We start from the raw sequence: 26905 nt of genomic DNA, 5'->3' as shown, positions 1-26905 counted from the left end.
CTCTCTTCCCCTCTCAGGCATTTGTGCCATTGCTGGAGCTTCCATCTATGCCAACCCGATAGTGACCAGTTTCATGACGACCGCCTACAACCCCAACTACGGAGGAGGGATGGGACAGGGGATGGGAGGAGGGAATATGATGCAGAGGTAAGAGTGGATGTCGTGTATCTGTATTTCCATATTTGGTCAGGGTTTTGGTATTAGACAGGTGAGTCAGGGTATCGCTATAGACAGGCGAGTCAATTCCTGACTGTGCTTTTTCTCTGTGCCACGTTTGGCTCCGTCCTCTTTGTTGCCTGGACAGGTGCAGCTTTCTGTTATTGGGTGGGATACCGAAGGGTGTGGCCTTCAGGGGACTGCAACCAGACAAGTCAACAACAGTTCTAAATCTTTCATAATTTTCTAGGTTTTCAGTATGTAAAAATATACATTTTGTGAAGACTTTTTCCCGCTGTTACACAGGAGTCACTTACAAAGCCCCCCCTCAGCTCACAACAGGCCAGTCAATCACCACCATGCAGAGGATGGGAAGAGAGACATAATTCTTGTTAGATTCTGCATTAATAAATGTGAATCTGCATTGAGGATAGGGTTAGGTCTTTAACTGTTGCTCAGATTATAGTGCTAGATTCATTAGAAGAGTTTTCATACATTTTACTGCATGTTATTTAAAAGTGTGTTCTGTTGTGGTTGAAAGTGGGCTCCATTTTTTATACTGGCAATAACCATTTGTTTCAAGCTTGGTTTATTGATGAAGCTTTCATTTGTACAATGTAATAAACCAAATAAATCTGTAAAACTCCCTCTATGCATCAAAAGCGTATTTTCTGCATTTCAAATGGCCTACCATAACATTTAGTTAAACTGAGTAGTGGACTGTACTCATACCGGCCATGGAAATTATTAACATGTGATACTATTTTCTTCCACTAGATGGCATGAATGTTACACCCTTTGGCAAATCAAAGCTACCCTCCATGTCAGACATATGGTTTTCGTGAGTGTCAGACTACCAGAAATATGCAACACAGCACAATTAAATGCAGTGTATGCTCAAACAGATGACACACAAAAAAATAACATGAGTCATTTTATTAATTGTAGTGTTTTTCCTCCCCATTCTAATTCACACACTGGGGAATCCAGTCTCTCTCCACTGCAAGATGCCCAGAGTGACACACAGGGACATCAGGTCTCACATCCCAAAATGTGGTTTACTGTGAGGCCTTCACTAATGTGTTCCTCCCCGAAACATCTGCATGAAGCGAATGACTTGGCCCCCCCACCCCAAGATCCCACCGCTGAAACCATAAGTCGTATTTCTTTTAAACTACAGAGACAACTGACAGATGGGAGAAAAAAATACAAAAAAGGTAACAAGCAGTGAACATCTTTACAGTCTTTCTTTGTCTACTTCATTCCAATAATTTTGATGTTAATGCCAGGTATTTTGCAGGTAAGTTCAGGTACAAATCTATAAACATCCGTTTTACATCCTGGCACATGTCAGTTCACAAAATCTACGGACGAAGTTCATGATTTTCAGGTACTACAAAAAAAAAGTCCAATAGCGCAGTCCCTTTAAACAATAAAATCCAAAACAGTGCACAAATTTGTAGCCCCCCCAAAAAAAATTTGGGTGATGAGTACTACAAATCGGTATTATATACTTCCAACTTCTCGCTCAGGAATTCTTCCACACTATCCGTGTTCCACTTGAGGATGCTGAGTTCTTCAGCAATGTTCCCGTTATCGTCCAGCAGCTTTAGTATAGGGTCTGCACCTCTCACATACTGAAACAAAAATAATAACAGAGGACTATCAGGACTGCGGCCAAACAAAGTTAACCAATTCCCACATAGCCATTGTAATGCCTATAAGATAATAAGAACTCCCTATACGGTGTAATATTGAATACCATTATGGTGTGGCATAGGGTTCATTCCATAATGACAGGAGATTATGTTCAAGACAATGTGGTTATTTTCATTCCAAAGTCGTAGAAAAGCTGTCAGAGAAACAACCACTTCTTTATTGCATTTAACTCAACTAATTAATTGTACGCAACAGGCAAGAGTATCTACAATTCATGTTGTACCTTAATTTGAAGACCCTTGAACATCTTCGGCTTGTCAGACCTGACAAAAGCTGTGGACACAAAAGGTCAACAATATCAAAGTTCTAATGAATTAATCAATTGATGGACAGTTCTATTTTTTGTTGCACAAAGCTTGTAAACAGAAGCCGTTGGGAAAACATTATTCGGTAATCAAGTCAAAAGGGACCACAGTTGTGAACGCGAGCGTGCAGCTGTCCGGAACACAAACAGTGCCATAAGGCAGAGAGCTCCGAGGCTCTACCCCACACAAAGGCAGGCTACAATAACAGCCCCTTCACAGCCAACTGACACCCAGATGACAACGGACACCAATAAGCGTTACCAGGTGGGTGGTCCCGCGACAACACAACTCACCTTGGACTTGAGGGAACCTCCCCAACTTTCATCCACACACTTCCAGGATGGCCCCAGGGTAGAGCTGTGGAGGGGAAAGCACTGTGTTAAGTCCTGTGGTTGGTCAGGGTGCGGCTCAGGATGCACATGTTGTTCTACTGGAGGAAGACTAAGCCCTGGGAGCTCAGCTCACATCAATTTTAAAAAAAGAACAAGAAACTTGACTAATACATCAGCTCATCACTAAAACCAGCAAAACAACTCCAGACGTCAAGGGCCACAAGCTAGTTCACCTCCTTGCCTTTTTAAACATACTTGATTACGACGTGGTAACTAGCAATCACTGGTCAGTCAACGATATTAATTAATTCATTAAATTGCCAGGGAGAAACGAAGAAAAGAAAAAAACAGCAAGGACTACGGCCCTCGAGAAGTGGAGCATCTTTGTCCTAAACCATTGCTGAGGTTTATCTTCGCAATCCTTTGGCCAATAAACAATCCAACTACCTTCCTGACTATTCATTTTTACACACTGACGCCCACCCACAGTGAAGCTCCTGGCGTTGAGTTGGGATAATGTGATTCTGGGCAGTCTGATTCGTAAACGTGGTAGACAGGCTCTTCATCAGGGTCATTAAACTGTGAGCCTCTGCATATGGAAGGGTTCTGACGGATGGCAGCTTTGTGACCCGCTGGTAATCAAAGCTCCACACCAAAACACAATAACTTAGCGGAAATTGGAGTGTCACAGCAGTATTTCACAGGCACACTGTTACTGGGAACACAAATTAAATTACACCAGCAAGCTTCCTTTCCCTTAAGCCAGGACAGCAACATTTATTCTCACAACACACTGCATGGGAGGAAGTCACAGTTTTGTTGATTATGGGTGCATATCGACAAAGGCTTGGACACAGACTTGGCAGGGGGCACCGGACACACTAACTCGGCATACGTCAATAAGTGCGCAGGAACTGGTCATATTTTATGTAAATCACCTGACTTTTCAGACATTGCTGTGAATGGAGGACTGTCGAACATTAAAACAGAAAGATTATAGGCATTGATTTGTATGGCTGAATTTGAGTAAATGTATAATCATCTCGCGATCGACTGGTTGGGCACCCCTGCGGTAGACCATTCCATACTTATGGGCCGGCTAAGGAGTATTGGTGTCTCTGAGGAGTCTTTGGCCTGGTTTGCTAACTACCTCTCAAAGAGTGCAGCGTATAAAGACAGAACATCTGCTGTCTCAGCCACTGCCTGTCACCAAGGGAGTACCCCAAGGCTCGATCCTAGGCCCCACACCGCTCAATTTACATCAACAACATAGCTCAGGCAGTAGGAAGCTCTCATCCATTTATATGCAGATACAGTCTTCTACTCAGCAGGCCCCTCCCTAGATTTTGGGTTAAATGCTCTACAACAAAGCTTTCTTAGTGTCAAACAAGCTTTCTCTGCCCTTAACCTTGTTCTTAACACCTCCAAAACAAAAGGTCATGTGATTTGGTAAGAAGAATGGTTCTCTCCCCACAGGTGTGATTCCTACAAGTCAACTCCTACAAGTACTTGGGAGTATGGCTAGATAGTACACTGTCCTCTCAGCACATATCAAAGCTGCAGGCTAAAGTTAAATCTAGACTTGGTTTCCTCTATCGTAAATCGTCATCTTTCACCCCAGCTGCCAAACTAACCCTGATTCAGATGACCATTCTACCCATGCTAAATTACGGAGACGTAATTTATAGATCGGGAGGTAAGGGTGCTCTCAAGCGGCTAGATGTTCTTTACCATTCGGCCATCAGATTTGCCACCAATGCTCCTTATAGGACACATCACTGCACTCTATACTCCTCTGTAAACTGGTCATCTCTGTATACCCATTGCAAGACCCACTGGTTGAAGCTTATTTATAAAACCCTCTTAGGCCTCACCTCTCCCCTATCTGAGACATCTACTGCAGCCCTCATCCTCCACATACAACACCCGTTCTGCCAGTCACATTCTGTTAAAAGTCCCCAAAGCACACACATCCCTGGGTGGCTCGTCTTTTCAGTTCGCTGCAGCTAGCAACTGGAATGAGCTGCTACAAACACTCAAACTGGACAGTTTTATCTCAATCTCTTCATTCAAAGACTCAATCATGGACACTCTTACTGACAGTTGTCACTGCTTTGCGTGATGTGTTGTTGTCTCTACCTTCTTGCCCTTTGTGCTGTTGTCTGTGCCCAATAATGTTTGTACCATGTTTTGTGCTGCTACCATGTTGTGTTGCTACCATGTTGTCATCATGTTGTGTTGCTACCATGCTGTGTTGTCATGTGTTCCTGCCATGCTATGCTTTGTCATCTTAGGTCTCTATGTAGTGTTGTGTTGGCTCTCTTGTCGTGATGTGCGTTTTGTCCTATATTTATTTTTAATCCCAGCCCCCGTCCCCGCAGGAGGCATTTTGGTAGGCCATAATTGTAAATAAGAATTTGTTAACCGACTTGCCTAGTTTAATACATTTTTAAAAAAGTTACAAAAATGGCCCACGACATGCTCACGAATCCGCGGCAGAAAGATAAAACAGTTCCGTAATATTGAGCATAACTTTTAAATTATTTTATCTGGAGGTACACGGTCTTTAGCGATGTAAAGGCGCGAGGATTGAATGTAGCCGTGTTCCGTTCTGCGCTTACAAGGGTCCGTGAGGAAATAGTTTATCTGGTGCTTCCCTCTTCAATACAATTTTCAGTTGGCTCTCATTCAACTGACTCACTTACTAGGCAGGTTAGCGCGAGAGTGCGTGATGCAACGACTAGAGCGTGCGGCTCCCTCTCCGGGCCAAAACAAGCACAACACCCCTTGCCTATAAATACTGTGAATTACAAAATGCCATAAATTTGGTCTCTCCCACCCTCTACAGGAAACCTAAACATGAGCAAAAACAGTACTATTAATACAGAAATTACCCCTTTTTCACAGCAACTAGTGTCTTTTCTTTGATGTTACAGACAAACTAGGACCAACAATAGTAGCCTGCCTCTGACTTCATCAGAAACGTGCCCATATGATTATAGAAATGAATCAATATAATACCAACCTCTTTTGAACTGGGGGGGGTTATTTATTTAATGCATTATACTGCCATTGTGCTATGGTAACGCACAATTAATAAAGATGGTACCATATGATAATTATTGGTACCATTTTTCATAATTGTGCATTACCATGGTAGAATGTATAATGCAGGTTAAAACCATGGAATTTCCATGATCCACAACTACCATGGTATAAATTAAGCGATATTATTATTATTATTATTTGCGTGCATGGCAGTACCACCATACTTCAAGGCTAAAACCATGGTACATTTTCATGAGTCAGACCATGGTATAAGTGGAAGTACCATATTGAAATAACCATGCCCATCCCTAATGTCATGCCCATTTTTTGGGCATTTTCTAAAACGATTTGAGTAAAAACTCATTAGAATGGGCCAAAACCCAAAAAGGCCATTGCTGGCTTGCTCCACTAATGGAACTGGAGCGACAGTAATATTAGCATGCAGAGAAGCAGCAGGGCCGTAGGTGCAACTGAAGGATCATTTCTGGACAAACAGAGAGATTTGATTGACAAAATGTTCTCTATGCTCACCGAGGCTCATTAAAACAATACAAAGTCCTTTCGCAAATATGAATAATGCAGCAGAATGTAGTAGTGCCATCTCCCAGGTCTCCTAAGAATTAAGAAGAGGGGCAGAAATGTGATGTTTTTAGCTCAACATGGAAAATGGCAACCACAGCCTTACAGTACATGTTTTCCTTTGTGGCACAGTTGTCAAGAGGGTGGCGCTCGTGAGGGTTCCCATACACAGTATAAACGTATGCACTTACTGTAAGTCACTTTTAGGAAAAGTGTTTGCCAAGTGGCATATAATTATACATTACAGGACTGAGGTAACAATCAAGAAGTGACTTGAGGTGTGCTGCTGCTCACACTGCTCTCTGTAGGCTTGCTCTCCTAAGTAGTGTTGCTAGGATACCACAGCACGTGGGCTTAGTTTAATCAAGCAGAAATGACAGTTGTTTTGTACTCCACCACCTGAATCAGCTTTCAGTCTATTTGAGTAGTTGAAGGCTTGTTAAGGACAGAGTGGTAGTGTGATGATACTGCTATAACTGCAACCTTTGACCAACTTTCAAACACTGGGGCACGTAAGCTGCAGTGGCGGTCGTTGCCGTTTAAGATGAGGGAGTAGGGCTGTTCAACGTGTCCGTTTAGTCGCGGTAATTAGGCTTCTGCAAGCTCTGATGCGGATGGTCATTAGTAGCCTACCAAACCTGCTACTCATCACTATTGTCTCTCTAACCACTCTGACATCAAAGCAAATGTAATGTAAAAGAGGTCATGTTGCACAAAAATTCTATAGGCTATGCAATAGCGTGAGAAAACCGAGTTAAATGGCCTCTATTAGAAAGAGGATCCCATCAGCTTTTTATAAGCTATGCCTACTATATTTATTTCTCAACTGTCCTAATATTAAGCACATTGCTTATCTTTACATGAGTATAGCCTACCTGGCTGACACGAAAATGAACCACACACACACACAGTACCAGTCAGTCAAAAGTTTGGCCACACCTACTCATTCAAGGGTTTCTTTATTTTTACTATTTTATACATTGTCGAAAAACAGTGAAGACATCAAAACTATGAAATAATACATATAGAACCATGTAGTAACCAAAAAAAGTGTTAAACAAATCAAAATATATTTTATATTTGAGATTCTTCACCCTTTGCCTTGATGACAGCTTTGCACACTCTTTTTATTTTTTTATTTATTTCACCTTTATTTAACCAGGTAGGCTAGTTGAGAACAAGTTCTCATTTGCAACTGCGACCTGGCCAAGATAAAGCATAGCAGTGTGAACAGACAACACAGAGTTACACATGGAGTAAACAATAAACAAGTCACACTCTTCACATTCTTTCAACCAGCTTCACCTGGAATGCTTTTCCAACAGTCTTGAAGGAGTTCCCAGATATGCTGCGCACTTGTTGGCTGCTTTTCCTTCACTCTGCGGTCCAACTCATGCCAAACCATCTCAATTGGGTTGAGGTCGGGTGATTGTGGAGGCCAGGTCATCTGATGCAGCACTCCATCACTCCATATTTTGGTCAAATAGCCCTTACACAGCCTGGAGGTGTGTTGGGTCATTGTCCTGTTGAAAAACAAATGATAGCCACACTAAGCGCAAACCAGATGTGATGGCGTATCGCTGCAGAATGCTGTGGTAGCCATGCTGGTTAAGTGTGCCCTGAATTCTGAATAAATCACTGACAATGTCAACAGCAAAGCACCCCCACACCATCACACCTCCTCCGTGCTTCATGGTGGGAACCACACATGTGGAGATCATCCGTTCACCTACTCTGCATCTCACAAAGACATGGCTGTTGGAACCAAAAATGTCAAATTTGGACTCATCAGACCATAAGGACAGATTTCCACCGGTCTAATGCCCATTGCTCGTGTTTCTTGGCCAAAGCAAGTCTCTTCTTATTATTGGTGTCCTTTAGTAGTGGTTTCTTTGAAGCAATTCGACCATGAAGGCCTGATTCACGCAGTCTCCACTGAACACTTGATGTTGAGATGTGTCTGTTACTTGAACTCTGACATTTAATTGGTCTGCAATTTCTGGAGGCTGGTAACTCTAATGAACTTGCCCTCTGCAGCAGAGGTAACTCTGGGTCTTCCTTTCCTGTGGCGGTCCTCATGAGAGCCAGTTTCATCATAGCGCTTGATGGTTTTTGCGACTGCACTTGAAGAAACTTTCAATGTTCTTGAAATTTTCCGGATTGACTGACCTTCAAGTCTTAAAGTAATGATGGACTGTCGTTTCTCTTTGCTTATTTGAGCTGATCTTGCCATAATATGGACTTGGTCTTTTACCAAATAGGGCTCTCTTCTGTATACCACCCCTACCTTGTCACAACACAACCGTGTTGACGGTTCCCATTGATGATGATAGTCGGCGAATATGGTGATTTGAGACTCGTAGTATGATGGGATAGTTTGAAGCGTAGGGGGCGGTTCTGTCAGCATGACAAACTCTCTGACCTTGTCGGGGCGTTGCTCCTTACTTATGTACAGTTTATAGGAGATAGGAATGTGATTTTAGGAGGTGTAATTGAATCCATCTTAACAAAAACACTTTCATCATTTTCATATTATATGCACAACTTATTGGATGGAAACTTGACAGATAAAGGGGATATACTTTCCAAGTTAAAGTATTTTGTTCATACAGTTAGTGACATCACAAAATGAAAACCAATATTACATTTGTTTTCCATAGCTCCATTGTTTTCCAATTATTGTTCCATTATTCACCGTTTACCGTGTTAGAGTTTCGGCGGGAAAAGTCTTAACAAAGAACATTCCTTGGGTTAAATACTGAAGCGGGAAAGAAAGTATTTCTCTACAACAGGGCGTGAGGTGTCAAAACCCCCACCAGCTCCTTCCTCCCCTCTTCTGTGGGTGATTAGGTCCGGTTATTGTCAACCATTGCCAAGCTGATCTGACCCATTGTGATCCTCACAGGACAGTCATGACACAACACAGGTCGAGAGAATTTTGAGTAATCAAAGTGACAGTGACACATTTAATACGCCTTGCACTCTTGCCCGCATCTAGCTGATCTAGGGTGTAATCATTCGTCCAACAGTTGCAAATGAGAGTTTCTATTCGAAAAATGTTTATCCCTGTTTCGTTTGCTTCCGTTCAAGAAAAGTTTTTGAACAGAATCGGCAGAATGAATTTACCCGATCACACGCAAAACACAGTTCACTTTCATAGCAGCCACATAAAAACACCAAGATCACTTTGCTCGTTGTATATAATGCCTTCTCACAACTATCTAGGCACCCTCCTCCTCCTCTTCTCACCTTTTGCTGTCACTTGTGTACTTCAGTGCACAACACATCAGCTTTCTGTGACCAGGCAAAAACAACTTTCCAAGCCAAACCTTTATATCATAACCGCTACACACAGCCTACATCGTTGTCATGTCATAGTCAACATACTAGAACACGTTAGTAAACCCGCTACAGCATGTTAAACCGGCGGCAAAATATTATAAAACCAAAAGCTTACCTTGACTTGGAAGAGTTCCAGTGTTGGATTGCCATAGCCACCTAGCATCCCTCTGTCTGATTCTGGTGTTTGAGTAGGCAAAACTAGCTAGCTGCATTCACTAGCAAAACGTATATATTATATATATATATATACAGTGGGGAGAAGAAGTATTTGATACACTGCCGACTTTGCAGGTTTTCCTACTTACAAAGCATGTAGAGGTCTGTAATTTTGATCATAGGTACACTTCAACTGTGAGAGACAAAAAATCCAGAAAATCACATTGTATGATTTTTAAGTAATTAATTTGCATTTTATTGCATGACATAAGTATTTGATACATCAGAAAAGCAGAACTTAATATTTGGTACAGAAACCTTTGTTTGCAATTACAGAGATCATACGTTTCCTATAGTTCTTGACCAGGTTTGCACACACTGCAGCAGGGATTTTGTCCCACTCCTCCATACAGACCTTCTCCAGATCCTTCAGGTTTCGGGGTTGTCGCTGGGCAATACGGACTTTCAGCTCCCTCAAAAGATTTTCTATTGGGTTCAGGTCTGGAGACTGGCTAGGCCATTCCAGGACCTTGAGATGCTTCTTACGGAGCCACTCCTTAGTTGCCCTGGCTGTGTGTTTCGGGTCGTTGTCATGCTGGAAGACCCAGCCACGACCCATCTTCAATGCTCTTACTGAGGGAAGGAGGTTGTTGGCCAAGATCTCGCAATACATGGCCCCATCCATCCTCCCCTCAATACGGTGCAGTCGTCCTGTCCCCTTTGCAGAAAAGCATCCCCAAAGAATGATGTTTCCACCTCCATGCTTCACGGTTGGGATGGTGTTCTTGGGGTTGTACTCATCCTTCTTCTTCCTCCAAATACGGCGAGTGGAGTTTAGACCAAAAAGCTCTATTTTTGTCTCATCAGACCACATGACCTTCTCCCATTCCTCCTCTGGATCATCCAGATGGTCATTGGCAAACTTCAGACGGGCCTGGACATGCGCTGGCTTGAGCAGGGGGACCTTGCGTGCGCTGCAGGATTTTAATCCATGACGGCGTAGTGTGTTACTAATGGTTTTCTTTGAGACTGTGGTCCCAGCTCTCTTCAGGTCATTGACCAGGTCCTGCCGTGTAGTTCTGGGCTGATCCCTCATGATCATTGATGCCCCACGAGGTGAGATCTTGCATGGAGCCCCAGACCGAGGGTGATTGACCGTCATCTTCAACTTCTTCCATTTTCTAATAATTGCGCCAACAGTTGTTGCCTTCTCACCAAGCTGCTTGCTTATTGTCCTGTAGCCCATCCCAGCCTTGTGCAGGTCTACAATTTTATCCCTGATGTCCTTACACAGCTCTCTGGTCTTGGCCATTGTGGAGAGGTTGGAGTCTGTTTGATTGAGTGTGTGGACAGGTGTCTTTTATACAGGTAACGAGTTCAAACAGGTGCAGTTAATACAGGTAATGAGTGGAGAACAGGAGGGCTTCTTAAAGAAAAACTAACAGGTCTGTGAGAGCCGGAATTCTTACTGGTTGATAGGAGATCAAATACTTATGTCATGCAATAAAATGCAAATGAATTACTTAAAAATCATACAATGTGATTTTCTGGATTTTTGTTTTAGATTCCGTCTCTCACAGTTGAAGTGTACCTATGTACCTTGAAGTGTACCTACAGACCTCTACATGCGTTGTAAGTAGGAAAACCTGCAAAATCGGCAGTGTATCAAATACTTGTTCTCCCCACTGTATGTATGTATATATATATTTATTTATTTATTTATCTCTAAATGAATTTGTTCAAAACTTTCCAACTATAGTCTCTCTTGCTTTCTGAGTCAACTACTCACTACATTTTATGCAGTGCTAACTAGCTGTAGCTTATGCTTTCAATACTAGATTAATTCTCTGATCCTTTGATTGGGTGGACAACATGTCAGTTCATGCTGCAAGAGCTCTGAGGTTGGAGGATGTCCTCCGGAAGTTGTCATAATTACTGTGCAAGTCTATGGAAGGGGGTGAGAACCATGAGCCTCCTAGGTTTTGTATTAGAGTCAATGTACCCGAAGGAGAACAGAAGCTAGCTGTCCTCCGGCTACACCACGGTGATACCCTACAGAGTGCCGCGGAGGCTACTGTAGACTAGCGGTCGACCGATTATGATTTTTCAACGCCGATACCGATTATTGGAGGACCAGAAAAAGCCGATACCGATTAATCGGCCGATTTTTTTTCTTTATTTGTAACAATGACAATTACAACAATACTGAATGAACACTTATTTTAACTTAATATAATAAATCAATCAAATCAATTTAGCCTCAAATAAATAATGAAACATGTTCAATTTGGTTTAAATAATGCAAAAACAAAGTGTTGGAGAAGAAAGTAAAAGTTCAATATGTGCCATGTAAGAAAGCTAACGTTTAAGTTCCTTGCTCAGAACACGAGAACATATGAAAGCTGGTGGTTCCTTTTAACACGAATCTTCAATATTCCCAGGTAAGAAGTTTTCGGTTGTAGTTATTATAGGAATTATTGGACTATTTCTCTCTATACCATTTGTATTTCATATACCTTTGACTATTGGATGTTCTTATAGGCACTTTAGTATTGCCAGTGTAACAGTATAGCTTCCGTCCCTCTCCTCGCTCCTACCTGGGCTCGAACGAGGAACACATCAACAACTGCCATTATTATAAAATAATAACACACAGAAATACGAGCCGTAGGTCATTAATATGGTCGAATCCGGAAACTATCATCTCGAAAACAAAACATTTATTATTTCAGTGAAATACGGAACCGTTCCGTATTTTATCTAACGGGTGGCATCCATAAGTCTAAATATTCCTGTTACATTGCACAACCTTCAATGTTATGTCATAATTACCTAAAATTCTGGCAAATTAGTTCGCAACGAGCCAGGCGGCCCAAACTGTTGCATATACCCTGACTCTACGTGCAATGAACGCAAGAGAAGTGACACAATTTCACCTGGTTAATATTGCCTGCTAACCTGGATTTCTTTTAGCTAAATATGCAGGTTTAAAAATATATACTTCTGTGTATTGATTTTAAGAAAGGCATTCATGTTTATGGTTAGGTACCTTTTTCGCGAATGCGCACCGCATCGATTATATGCAACGCAGGACACGCTAGATAAACTAGTAATATCATCAACCATGTGCAGTTAACTAGTGATTATGATTGATTGTTTTTTATAAGATAAGTTTAATGCTTGCTAGCAACTTGCCGTGGCTTCTTACTGCATTCGCGTAACAGGCAGGCTCCTCGTGGAGTGCAATGAGAGGCAGGTGGTTAGAGCGCTGGACTAGTTAACCGTAAGGTTGCAAGATTGAATCCCCGAGCTGACAAGGTAAAAATCTGTCATTCTGCCCCTGAACAAGGCAGTTCCTAGGCCGTCATTGAAAATAAGAATGTGTTCTTAACTGACTTGCCTAGTTAAATAAAGGTGTGTAAAAAAAAATATATATATATATATATATATATATATATATATATATATATATATATATATATATATATATATTTATTTTTTTTATCGGCCAAACCGGTGTCCAAAAATACCGATTTCCGATTGTTATGAAAACTTGAAATCGGCCCTAATTAATCAGCCATTCCGATTAAACGGTCGACCTCTACTGTAGACCATTGCAAAAACAGTGTGTTTTAATCAATTATTTGGTGTAGTGAATATATTTAGTATAGTTTTATCTAAAAAGGATAACTTTAATGTTTTCACAATTGTTATGAAATTCACTGAGGATGGACATCTCCTTCCTCCTCTGAGAAGCCTCCACTGGTCAGCTGATAATGGTGAAACGACCCAAAGATTATTATCTTCCCAGCAATCATAGACTACAGCGAACTAATAATAAAAAGGGCTGAGCAATATGGATAAAAATCCATATAACTGAATCTCTGGTGGTACTATACTTTCCGAATGCACTGTAGATCACAAATTAAAAGATAAAACCCACACACAGTAGCAATGTATTAATCTAACAGTACATTTGCTATCCAACTCATAATTGAGAGCTGAGAAATTAAAAGTAAACCTACAGAAAGCTGAGAGCATCCTCTTTCCAGCTGTGACAAGAGGATAGCTGTGTTTCCCCAGCAATTGGATTTTAAAATGTTATTCAATCATAACACTTACGGAGCATTTGTCCCTCTGGGAAATAAGAGTGTGACTCGCTCGACACAGCAGCAGGCCTCGGTGAAACAGATACATGGGCAGGCAGGCAGGCAGACACTTTCATTACAGGAATCATGACGATAAAGTACTTTACTGTTTGACTAAATCATGGTTTTAGCCTCCTAAAAAAACAGGCCGTTTTTAGTGAGGTGAATGTACAGCCCACACAAATGCAACCAATTCATTTTTTAAATTCCCACAGACAGGTGTCAAAAGGTCGCAAAAAGGGACTAAAGGGTTGCAGTCTGGAGCCCTGCCTTGTAGGCTTTTCACTATATGCATACTCTAACTTTTGTTTCACTTCAATGAAAAAGGCCTCCATCTTTGCAATCAACACTAGCCTAGGCAAAGGCTCCTCTCTCGCTTTCTCTCTCTCCTCAGCAGCAGAGCAGCCCCGGACAATTTATTTTATTGGCCAAAAGCCAGCAATTACCTGCTAACGGAAACTCTGTGCCCCAGTGGCTTCCCATAGCACCCCTACACACATCGTGGTGCGCTCTGACTATTGTGCTGACGGCGCAAAATCTGTATTCTCTTCGCTAAACCTGTCACTCAATCATTTGAACTTTTTTTTCTATTTTTTATACAGGGACATAAAACTAAAACTGAGGGGGCACAAGTTTCAACTGAGGGAGCTAAGCCCCCTTTTTGCCCCATCGTGGAGCCAGGTATGTGCTGATATACAGTGCCTTCAGAAAGTATTCACACAGTGACTATTTCAGAATGTTGTTGTGTTACTGCCTGAATTTAAAATGAATTAAAATGTAGTTTTTTTTGGTCACTGGCCTACACATATACACAATACCCCATAATGTCAAAGTATAATTAAGTTTTTTTTTAAATTTACAATTAAAAAAGAAAATCTAAAATGTCTTGAGTCATTAAGTATTTAACCCCTTTGTTATGGAAAGTCTAAATAAGTTCAGGAGTAAATATTTGTTTAACAAGTCACATAATAAGTTGCATGGACTCACTATGTGCAATAATAGTGTTTACCATGATTTTCAATGACTACCTCATCTCTGTACCCAAACACATACAGATAATTGTAAGGTCCCTCAGTTGAGCAGTACATATCAAAGACAGATTCAACCACAAACATCAGGGAGGTTTCCAATGTCTCGCAAAGAAAAGCAGACATTTAATATCCCTTTGAGCATGGTGAAGTTTTTACACTTTATATGGTGCACCTATACACCCAGTCACTATAAAGATATAGGGGTCCTTCCTAACCCAATTGCCGGAGAGGAAGGAAACCGCTCAGGGATTTCACCATGACGCAAATGGAGACTTTAAAACAGTTACAGAGTTTAATGGTTGTGATAAGAGAAAACTGAGAATGGATCAACAACATTGTAGTTACTACACAATACTAACCTAATTGACAGAGTGAAAAGGAAGCCTGTACAGAAGACAAATATTCCAAAATATATTCCATCCTGATTACAATATTCCATCCTGATTACAACAAAAAGCTAAAGTAACACCGCGAGAAAAAAAAAAGTTTTATCCTGAATACAAAGTGTTATGTTTGGTGCAAATCTAATACATTACTGAGTACCACTCTGCATATTTTCAAGCATAGTGGTGGCTGCATCATGTTATGGGTATGCAATCGTTAAGGACTGGGGAGTTTTTCAGGATAAAAATAAATAAAATGGAATGAAGCTAAGCACAGGCAAAACCCTGGTTGGGTCGGCTTTCCACCAGACACTGGGAGATGATTTCAATGCTATTCATTGCCTACAGCTCAGCGTTCAGCACCATAGTGCCCTCGAAGTTCATCAATAAGATAAGGACCCTGGGATTAAACACCTCCCTCTGAAACTGGATCCTGGACTTCCTGACGGGCCGCCCCCAGGTGGTAAGGGTAGGTAACAACACATCCACCACGCTGATCCTCAACACAGGGGGCCCTCAGGGGTGCGTGCTCAGCACCCTCCTGTACTCCCTATTCACTCAGGACTGCACGGCCAGGCACGACTCCAACACCATCATTACATTTGCCGATGACAACAGTGGTAGGCCTGATCACTGACAACAACGAGACATTCTATAGGGAGGAGGTCAGAGACCTGTCCATGTGGTGGCAGGACAACAACCTCTCCCTCAATGTGATCCAGACAAAGGAGATGATTGTAGACTACAGGAAAAAGAGGACACGAGCACACACCCATTCTCATCGACGGGGCTGCAGTGGAGCAGGTTGAGAGCTTCAAGTTCCTTGGTGTCCACATCAACAACAAACTAACATGGTCCAAGCACACCATGACAGTCGTGAAGCGAGCACGACAAAACCTATTCCCCCTCAGGAGACTGAAAAGATTTGGCATGGGTCCTCAGATCCCCAAAAGTTCTACAGCTGCACCATCGAGAGCATCCTGACTGGTTGCGTCACTGCCTGGTATAGCAACTGCGCGGCCTCCGACCGAAGGGCACTACAGAGGGTAGTGCGTACGGCCCAGTACATCACTGGGGCCAAGCTTCCTGCCATCCAGGACCTCAATAACAGGCGGTGTCAGAGGAAGGCCCTAAAAATTCTAAAAGACTCCAGCCACCCTAGTCATAGACTGTTCTCTCTGCTACCACACGGCAAGAGGTACCAGAGCCCTAAGTCTAGGTCCAAGAGGCTTCTTAACAGCTTCTACCCCCAAGCCTTAAGACTTCTGAACATCTAATCAAATGCATTGCCCCCCCTATTTTCCACCACTGCTACTCTCTGTTATTATCTATGCAGTCACTTTAATAACTCTTCCTTCATGTACATATTACCTCAATTACCTCGACTGACCAGTGCCCCCACACATTGACTCTGTACTGGTACCCCCTGTGTATAGTCTCGCTATTGTTATTTTACTGCTGCTCTTTAACTACTTGTAACTTTTATTTCTTATTCTTATTCGTAGTTTGTAAACTGCATTGTTGGGTAGGGGCTTGTAAGTAAGCATTTCACTGGAAGGTCTACATCTGTTGTATTCGGCGCATGTGACTAATACAATTTGATTTTGACCTTTCAGCAGGTCAATAACCTAAAACACAAGGGCAAATCTACACTGGAGTTGCTTACCTAAGAAGACAGTGAATGAAAGAACATGACATGCACGCAAGTGACCTAGTCGATCCTTGCTTATACAGCTCACTACATCCTCTCCTCGCCTCTCATTGGCACTGGTCTGAGTAGGACTGACCGGGTGAAACTCAGGCTATTGATGAGCTTCCAGCACATTATTGTCACCCGAAAATGATTTTCCAATAAGTGCAGATAAATGGACAGAGACAACAACAATTGATATACCCATAGATAGTCTAAATGCAGCCTAATGTCTTACCTTCCTGGACTCCATATGGGCCTCCTGCTGGCAGCACTGTTTGCAGACAGGCTGGATCGAGCTCAGGCTGAACTCCCCCAGCAGGTCACAGGAGCTGCACAGGAGGTTGCTGGAAAAGCCCAGCTCCCTGCATGACTCGGAGGACAAGTTGGCTCCATATGCCGACAGCTGAGCAGGAGACAATGGGAGACATTGGATTGGTTGTCACATTACTTATTCTTAAGTACATCTCCATTTAGCCACAACAGTGGCACAGATAGAGTATGGGCTGGCATACCAATCAGTAATGTGGAGGAATCTCACATTTACTTTTTATTTATTTAACTAGGCAAGTCAGTTAAGGACAAATTCTTATTTACAATGGATGGCCTACCAAAAGGCAAAAGGCCTCCTGCGGTGATGGGGGCTGGGATAAAAAAACAACTAATAAATAAAGTACAAAACACACATCACAACAAGCGAGACAACACAACATAAAGAGAGACCTAAAACAGCATAGCATGGCAGCAAAACAACATCATGGCAGCAGCACATCATGGCAGCAACACAACATGGTATCAGCACAAAACAGGGCGCAAACATTGTTGGGCACAGACAACAGCACAAAGGGCAAGAAGGTAGAGACAACAATACATCACGCAAAGCAGCCACAACTGTCAGTAAGAGTGTCCATGATTGAGTCTTTGAATGAAGAGATTGAGATAAAACCGTCCAGTTTGAGTGTTTGTTGCAGCTCGTTCCAGACGCTAGCTGCAGAGAACTGAAAAGACGAGCAACCCAGGGATGTGTGTGCTTTGGGGACCTTTAACAGAATGTGACTGGCAGAACGGGTGTTGTATGTGGAGGATGAGGACTGCAGTAGATATCTCAGGGGGGAGTGAGGCCTAAGAGGGTTTTATAAATAAGCAACAACCAGTGGGTCTTGTGACACGTATACAGAGATGACCAGTTTACAGAGGAGTATAGAGTGCAGTGATGTGCCCTATAAGGGGCATTGGTGGAAAATCTGATGGCCGAATGGTAAATCAAATCAAATTTTATTGGTCACATACACATGGTTAGCAGATGTTAACGCGAGAGTAGCGAAATGCTTGTGCTTCTAGTTCCGACCGTGCAGTAATATCTAACAAGTAATCTAACAACTTCACAGCAACTACTCGAGAGCACCCTTACCTGCCGATCTATAAATTACGTCTCCGTAATCTAGCATGGTCATCTGAATCAGGGTTAGTTTGGCAGCTGGGTTGAAAGAGGAGCAATTACGATAGAGGAAACCAAGTCTAGATTTAACTTTAGCCTGCAGCTTTGATATGTGCTGAGCGAAGGACAGTGTACCGTCGAGCCATACTCCCAAGTACTTGTAGGAGTTGACTACCTCGAGCTCTAAACCCTCAGAGGTAGTAATCACACCTGCAGGGAGAGGGGTATTCATCTTACCAGACCACATGACCTTTGTTTTGGAGGTGTTCAGAACAATGTTAAGTGCAGAAAAAGCATGTTGGACACTAAGAAAGCTTTGTTGTAGAGAGGTTATCCCAAAATCTAGGGAGGGGCCAGCTGAGTATAAGACTGCATCTGCATATAAATGGATGAGAGAGCGTCCTACTGCCTGAGCTATGTTGTTGATGTAAATTGAGAAGAGCGTGGGGCCTAGGATTGAGCCTTGGGGTACTCCCTTGGTGACAGGCGGTGGCTGAGACAGCAGATGTTCTGACTTTATACACTGCACTCTTTGAAAGAGGTAGTTAGCAAACCAGGCCAAAGACCCCTCAGAGAGACACCAATACTCCTTAGCCGGCCCACAAGAATGGAATGGTCTACTGTATCAAAAGCTTTGGCCAAGTCAATAAAAATAGCAGCAGAACATTTCTTAGAATCAAGGACAATGGTGACATCATTGAGGACCTTTAAGGTTGCACTGACACATCTGTAACCTGAGCGGAAACCAGATTGCATAACAGAGAGAATACTATAGACATCAAGAAAGCCAGTCAGTTGACTATTTTTAAGTTTTTCCAACACTTTTGATAAACAGGGCAAAATAGAAATAGGCCTATAACAGTTAGGATCAGCTTGATCTCCCCTTTAAATAAATGACAAACTGTGGCTGCCTTCCAAGCAATGGGAACCTCCCCAGAGAGGAGAGACAAGTTAAAAAGGTCTGAGATAGGCTTGGCGATGATAGAGGCAGCAACCTTAACCTCTCTTGGGTAGGTGGCAGTATTTTGAATTTTGGATGAATGAGGTGCCCAATGTAAACTGCCTGTTACTCAGGCCCAGAAGCTAGGATATGCATATGCATGGTAGTATTGGATAGAAAACACTCTAAAGTTTCCAAAACTGTTAAAATAATGTCTGTGAGTGTAACAGAACTGATATGGCAGGCGAAAACCTGAGGAAAATCCATCCAGGAAGTGGGATATTTTTGATGTGGGTACTTTTCTATTGAATGCCTATACAGTATGTATTTGGATAGGACCCAAATTGCAGTTCTCATGGCTTCCACTAGAAGTCAACAGTATTTAGACATTGTTTCAGGCTTGTATTCTGAATAATGAAGAAGAATGAGACCATTCTTTCAGTGGACTCTAGAATGAACCAGAGCTGTTTTGAGCGAGTGACCCGATTGCACGCCGTTCGTTGTTTTTCCTTTCTATTGAAGACGCTATTGTCTGGTTGAAATATTAGCCATTATTTAGACAATAGACAACCTGAGGATTAATTATAAACATAATTTGACATGTTTCGACGAACTTTACCTGTACTATTAGGATGTATTCGTCTGCATGTCGTGACCGCCTTTGAGCCAGTGGATTACTGAATAAAACGCGCCAACAAAACATTTTTGGGACATAAAGAGGAACTTTATCGAACAAAACTAACATTTATTGTGTAACAGGAACTCTTGTGACTGCAACCATATGAAGATCATCAAAGGTAAGTGATTAATTTTATCGATATTTCTGACTTTTGTAATTCCTTTACTTGGTTGTAAAATGTTTCTATGCTTTTGTAAGCGGGGCGCTGTCCTCAGATAATCGCATGGTATACTTTCGCCGTAAAGCCTTTTTGAAATCTGATACAGCGTCTGGATTAACAAGAAGTTAGTCTTTAAACCGATGTATAACACTTGCATTTTTATGAATGTTTAATTTGACTATTTCTGTATTTTGAATTTGGCGCTCTGCAATTTCACCGGATTTTGGCCAGGTGGGACCCTACCATCCCACAAGAAGTTTTAAAGAAGAAAGCCATCTGACCCAGATGTTTTTTTGGGGTCAAGTTTCAGGAGCTCCTTCAGCACCTTGGACACCTGCAGGGAGAAACTTTGTAGCGTGGCAGGAGAAATAGAGGGAGGAGCACTGTGGCTAGTCACATTAGAAGGGGTGGGAGATTAGGAAATGTTGGACGGGCAAGAAGGCATGGCTGAGTCAAATAGGAATCCTGACTTAATGAAGTGGTGATTAAAGAGCTCAGCCATGTGCTTCTTGTCAGTAACAACCACATCAACTTTAAGGGACATGGGCAGCTGTGAGGAGGGTTTATTCTCCAGGTCTTTAACCATTATCCAGAACTTCTTGGAGTTAGACCCAGAGAGAGAACTGCTCCTTAAAGTAACTAACTTTGGCCTTCCGGACAGCCTGAGTGAACTTATTTATAATTCGCCTAAATGAGAGCCAGTCAGCCTGAGTATGCGTGTGCCAAGCCTTTCGCCAAATGCAATTCTTGAGGTGGAGTAACTCTGCAAGATCATGGTCGAACCAGGGGCTTAACCTGTTTTTAACTCTACATTTTCTTTATGGGGGCGTGTTTGTTAACAATACCACTGAAAATGTCAAAAAAGAAGGTCCAAGCGTCTTCGACAGAGGGGATCAAGCTGATTCTATACCATTTTACAGAGACCAGTTCATGAAGGAAGGCTTGCTCAAGTTTTTTAGCAAGCTTCTACGACAAATCAGGACAGTTCCTTTCATTGAGCATCCATTACTAACACAAAGTAGTGTTGTGGAAATTCCGTACATAAACATTAATTTATATACACGTGTTTATTATATACACATCATTGGGTCGTGTGCATGTAACCCGTTTAAATGATCGCGTTCATCTTCACAGAAATACAATAATGAGGTTAGCTAGGTAGAATGTTTGCATAATCTCAGCTGGTGACTGTCGCGCCGTGGTTGGCTCTTCCCTTTGTCACTTCAGTCTTTCATCTATCACAACTCGCGTTAAAGTGCAGTATGTAAGTGTTAACGTTTAAGATGTACTGTCATTTGTAGCTAACGTTAGCTGGTGAACGAATCAACTTTCGTAAACCGGTGCGATTTTGATAAACCACGTCATTCGTTTCAAGATAGCTAGACTGTCGCGGCAAAGGAGTGGGTATAAATCGAGTGTAACAAAAGAAAATCTGCCATCCGATAAACGCTGTGCTATGTATACGTGTGGATATTCTTATTTTTGTTGATAAACCTACCGTTTGTATGAGAGAAAGAAGCCACAGGAGATACACCTCCCCAGGCATTTTGGAGATTGCTTTGTTAGGGAAGGAAATTGAGGACCCATTAAAAGTAGGAAGTAGTACTGCCAACTGCCTGATGTCCTGTAAATTGCAATATACACGCTTTTTGGGTTCTCTTTATATTCAACACACTGTGATTTTATATTCGCAATAATAATATCTGATTGTTTATCATTATCGGTCTAAAAGTTGTAATTTGTCATTTTTCTTCCTCTTTTCATATGGCTAACAGAAAGGCACCTTTGACTTTTCTTCTGTGACCAGACACAGTTACTACATTCCATTCGCATGTGGACACCGCCCCCTGTTGCCAAATTCAAGAACTGTTTAAAATGTGTCCAATCCCGTTACAATAGACTTGACTGTTGACCAATGAAAAGCCTATCCAATTTAGTGGACTGTTGGTTTTCCACCAATAGGGATTTTGTAACTAATATAAATCATCTGACGAAGATAGGCGTGCGGAGTGAACTGAACGGGACACAGCTCTAGAGAGGAAGAATCGCGGACACGGAGGAACACAAGGCCGTTTCTGTTGAAACCCTTGTGTGTGTGGGGGGGGCATCTCAACGTCAAGACGGTATTGAGGTTTCATGCAGTTCTCTTTTATGAGAGTACATTATCCTATGAAACAAATCATTTGGATCTGAGTGTGTTCCCTACTGAACAACCAGGGATGTAAACACTGGACAAGAACAATTCAAATGCACAGGGCCATACACAGACACAAATTCGCGCTGTGATTGACAACGTTCTACTTCCTTTTATGTAGTATTTTCTAAACAAGGAATGACCTGTTCTCACTGGACTGTTTGATGGGGCTTCTAAGGATCATGATGCCGCCAAAGTTTCAGCTTCTGGCGCTGTTGGCATTCGCAGTGGCCATGTTCTTCTTGGAGAACCAAATCCAGAAGCTGGAGGAGTCTCGGGTGAAGCTAGGTAAGACTGCGTTCTAACTGTCCATGTTAATCATGCTGCGCGCAGAAGGTAATACAACAAGGAAAATGAGTGACATCCAATAGGGGTTGAATCATTGCTAAGCGTTTGTCAGCATGGTTGTCAATTTAGGGTTATCTTGTGACAATTCTGTCTGTGAAGTGACAAACTGGCATTTGAGGGCAAACCCAGGTGTGAGTGTGTGTGATAGATATATATCCAATTTGCAGTCAGATTGTGTTTTTGCCAGAAGATGCCAACCATACACTTACGCTGTTTACACAACTGCACTGATGTCCGGACGCAGTCATGGTTACATTTAGCCCAATATTGGACTAAAGCAGCCTAAGGTTACTCCTTAGTCCAAGGACCTTACATATTCTGTTTTAAAGGGTGAATTGGCTCTGGGAGCCAAAACAGCCAAATACTCAATTTGAATTGTGAACTGATTCTCAATTGCTGTACGGTTCTAGAAATAGCCCTCTACTTTACTTTAATATCACATCAAAATCATTAAACAAATTTAAAATACACACTTACTGTACACTGTTTTAACAGTTGCAGCTGACAGTATTTTTCAGTGACAATGCATTTGTGATGTCTGTCTTGTTAAAACACAGGTAATTAGCACAGGTATAGTCCATTCGGTCTTCCATCTGTTTGTCACGTAAACAAGCGCTGCAACATGGAAATATGGTTGTGTGGCAACCCTAACCCTATAAAGGTGTGTATCTATTAAACCTTTTGAATTGTAAATGATTTCTCGCTGATATGAAAGGTAAGGTCCTTATGCTTCCAAAACCGTACCACAAGTGATGCGTGTTTATGTTCATGCCAAGCGTCGCAGCTCTTAAACTACAGGAGACGCCTTCGTCCAATGACTCTTATATGTAATGGAAATGAGTCACGATCAAGGGCTAGGTTACATTAAGACACCGTGAAGCCTTGCAATACGTACCTCAGGAAAACGTACCTCAATGATGGTGTGTATATACAGTTGAAGTCGGAAGTTTACATACACCTTCAAATACATTTAAACTCAGTTTTTCAATTCCTGACATTTAAATCAGAGTTTTATGATGGCCACTCCAATACCTTGACTTTGTTGTCCTTAAGCCATTTTGCCACTACTTTGGAAGTATGCTTGGGGTCATTGTCCATTTGGAAGACCCATTTGCGACCAAGCTTTAACTTCCTGACTGATGTCTTGAGATGTTGCTTCAATATATCCACATAATTTTCCTCATAATGCCATCTATTTTGTGAAGTGCACCAGCAAAGCACCCCTACAACATGATACTGTCACTACCGTGCTTCACGGTTGGGATGGTGTTCTTCAGCTTGCAAGCTTCCCCCTTTTTCCTCTAAATGTAACGATGGTCATTATGGCCAAACAGTTCTATTTTTATTTCATCAGACCAGAGGACTTTTCTCCAAAAAGTACGATCTTTGTCCCCATGTGTAGTTGCAAACAGTAGTCTGGCTTTTTTTTGGAGCAATGGCTTCTTCCTTGCTGAGCGGCCTTTCAGGTTATGTCGATATAGGACTCGTTTTACTGTGGATATAGTTACTTTTGTACCTGTTTCCTCCTGCATCTTCACAAGGTCCTTTGCTGTTGTTCTGGGATTGATTTGCACTTTTTCACCAAAGTACGTTCATCTCTAGGAGACAGAACGCGTCTCCTTCCTGAGCGGTATGACGGCTGGGTGGTCCCATGGTGTTTATACTTGCTATTCATCTGTACTATTGTTTGTACAGATGAATGTAGTACCTTCAGGCATTTGGAAATTGCTCCCAAGGATGAACCAGACTTGTGGAGGTCTACAATTTTTTTTCTCTGAGGTCGGCTGATTTCTTTTGATTTTCCCATGATGTCAAGCAAAGAGGCACTGAGTTTGAAGGTAGGCCTTGAAATGCATCCACAGGTACACCTCCAATTGACTCAAATGATGTCAATTAGCCTATCGGAAGCTTCTTAAGCCATGACATAATTTTCTGGAATTTCCCAAGTTGTTTTAAAGGCACAGTCAACTTGGTGTATGTAAACTTCTCACCCACTGGAATTGTGATACAGTGAATTAATCTGTCTGTAAACAATTGTTGGAAAAATGACTTGTCATGCACAAAGTAGAAGTCCTAACCGACTTGCCAAAACTATAGTTTGTGGAGTGGTTGAAAAATGAGGTTTTTTTTTATTGACTCCAACCTAAGTATGTAAACTTCTGACTTCAACTGTATATATCCTAGCTTCACTTTGGCGGGCAAAGACTCAATTTCAAACCTGAAAAGAACAGACAACGACTCTTCTGTTTCCCCACTCTCGCCACCCTTTCTGCGTCGCATCACATACACCGGGAATCTTTCAGTTCAACTGGTCAAGTTATATATTTACTGCCACCCCAGTTATCACTTCTTTCATTGGCACCCTTTTCTTGAGAGCGAAACAATTCACTTGTCTTGCCCCCATTTGTTTTACTCCGAGCGCCTTCTCCCTCTGACCAGCAGAAACACAAACAATTATCACAACCCATTCTGGTTACCTTCACAGATTCCACAGTACCCAACTTATTTTTAAATACATTTAAAAAGACCCCCACTGTGAAACCACAAATGGATCAGGCAAGAGTCCACTTTTTCCATAAACTCCACTCCTACTGTCAGACTCATCTTTATCCTGACCCTCGGTGCAAGACTCAGTCTCCGATAACTTCACCACACCTACCACCTCCGATACTTCACCCTCATTCACTTCCATTTCTCCTCCTGTCTTCAGCTCCCTCTGCTTACACTTTCTTCCCTTTTTTTAACAAACCATCTCCCATTTTTCCACCATTCTTACCTGACTCAAGCTCACCCTCTTCCCTCTCCCTCTGACCAGCAGAAACACAAACAATTATCACAACCCATTCTGGTTACCTTCACAGATTCCACAGTACCCAACTTATTTTTAAATACATTTAAAAAGACCCCCACTGTGAAACCACAAATGGATCAGGCAAGAGTCCACTTTTTCCATAAACTCCACTCCTACTGTCAGACTCATCTTTATCCTGACCCTCGGTGCAAGACTCAGTCTCCGATAACTTCACCACACCTACCACCTCCGATACTTCACCCTCATTCACTTCCATTTCTCCTCCTGTCTTCAGCTCCCTCTGCTTACACTTTCTTCCCTTTTTTTAACAAACCATCTCCCATTTTTCCACCATTCTTACCTGACTCAAGCTCACCCTCTTCCCTCTCTCTCTTAGACCTTCTCACCCTCTCTGTTTTCCAAGTACACGTCTCCTCATCATAATACTGCACTACTCCTAACCACCATCTTGTTTCCGCCATCTCCAGGGACTCCATTTCTGTTCCTCCGAGCCTCTCGTCTCTCATTGAATAACGACAGGCACTTCATTGATCAAACCCTACCGTTGACCAATCGCTGACGAGGGGGCTTCGGGTACCGACTTCGACTTGCCTCGAGGGGAAAAATTGTGTGTCCAAACAGGCTGTTTAGGCTAAGTCCAAAACAAACAAACAACGTCACAATGTAGTCATATACAGTGCATTCGGAAAGAATTCAGACCCCTTGACTTTTCCCACATTTTGTTACATTACAGCCTTATTCTAAAATGGATTAACTAAATTATAATCCTCATCAATCTACAGACAATACCCCATAATGACAAAGTGAAAACAGGTTTTTAGAAATGCCTTATGTACATAAGTATTCAGACCCTTTTCTATGAGACTTGAAATTGAGCTCAGGTGCATCCTGTTTCCATTGATCATCCTTGATGTTTCTACAACTTGACTGGAGTACACCAGTGGTAAATTCAATTGATTGGTTATGATTTGGCAAGGCAGACACCTGTCTATATAAGGTCCCCCAGTTGACAGTGCATGTCAGAGCTAGAACCAAAGCATGAGGTCGACGCAATTGTCAGTAGAGCTCCGAGACAGGATTGTGTTGAGGCACAGATCTGGGGAAGGGTACCATTTGAAGGTCTCCATCATTCTTAAATGGGAGAAGTTTGGAACCACCAAGACTCTTCCTAGAGCTAGCCGCCAGGCCAAACTGAGCAATCGGGGGAGAAGGGCCTTGGTCAGGGAGGTGACAAATAACCCAATGGTCACTCTGACAGAGAACACCTACTCATTCAAGGGTTTTCTTTATTTTTATTATTTTTATACATTGTAGAATAATAGGGAAGACATCAACTATGACATAACACATGGAATAATGTAGTTGCCAAAAGTGTTAAACAAATCAAATTAAATGGCTACCCTTTTGTCTTGACAGCTTTGCACACGTCAACAGTGACGAGGCGA

The 26905-nt window shown here is 42.1% G+C and overlaps 1 protein-coding gene and 1 pseudogene across 1 annotated transcript in view; one reads left to right on the top strand and one right to left on the bottom strand.

The window, feature by feature from the left end:
* Window positions 1–1077: 1077 nt before the first annotated feature.
* On the bottom strand, window positions 1078–21740 carry LOC139550885 (selenoprotein F-like; annotated as a pseudogene).
* A 372-nt stretch (window positions 21741–22112) lies between these two features.
* The window catches only part of LOC139550884 (heparan sulfate 2-O-sulfotransferase 1-like), a 29286-nt gene continuing 24493 nt past the window's right edge, over window positions 22113–26905 (top strand). The window contains exon 1 of the mRNA XM_071362120.1: window positions 22113–22588. Within this exon, the coding sequence (XP_071218221.1) occupies window positions 22465–22588 (124 nt within the window). The 5' untranslated portion in view covers window positions 22113–22464. The remainder of the gene's footprint in view (window positions 22589–26905) is intronic.

Source organism: Salvelinus alpinus, chromosome 23 (genome assembly GCF_045679555.1).
Source record: "Salvelinus alpinus chromosome 23, SLU_Salpinus.1, whole genome shotgun sequence".
NCBI lineage: Eukaryota > Metazoa > Chordata > Actinopteri > Salmoniformes > Salmonidae > Salvelinus > Salvelinus alpinus.
Note: the sequence above shows the minus strand (reverse complement) of the source record. Positions and strands in the feature narration are given on the sequence as shown.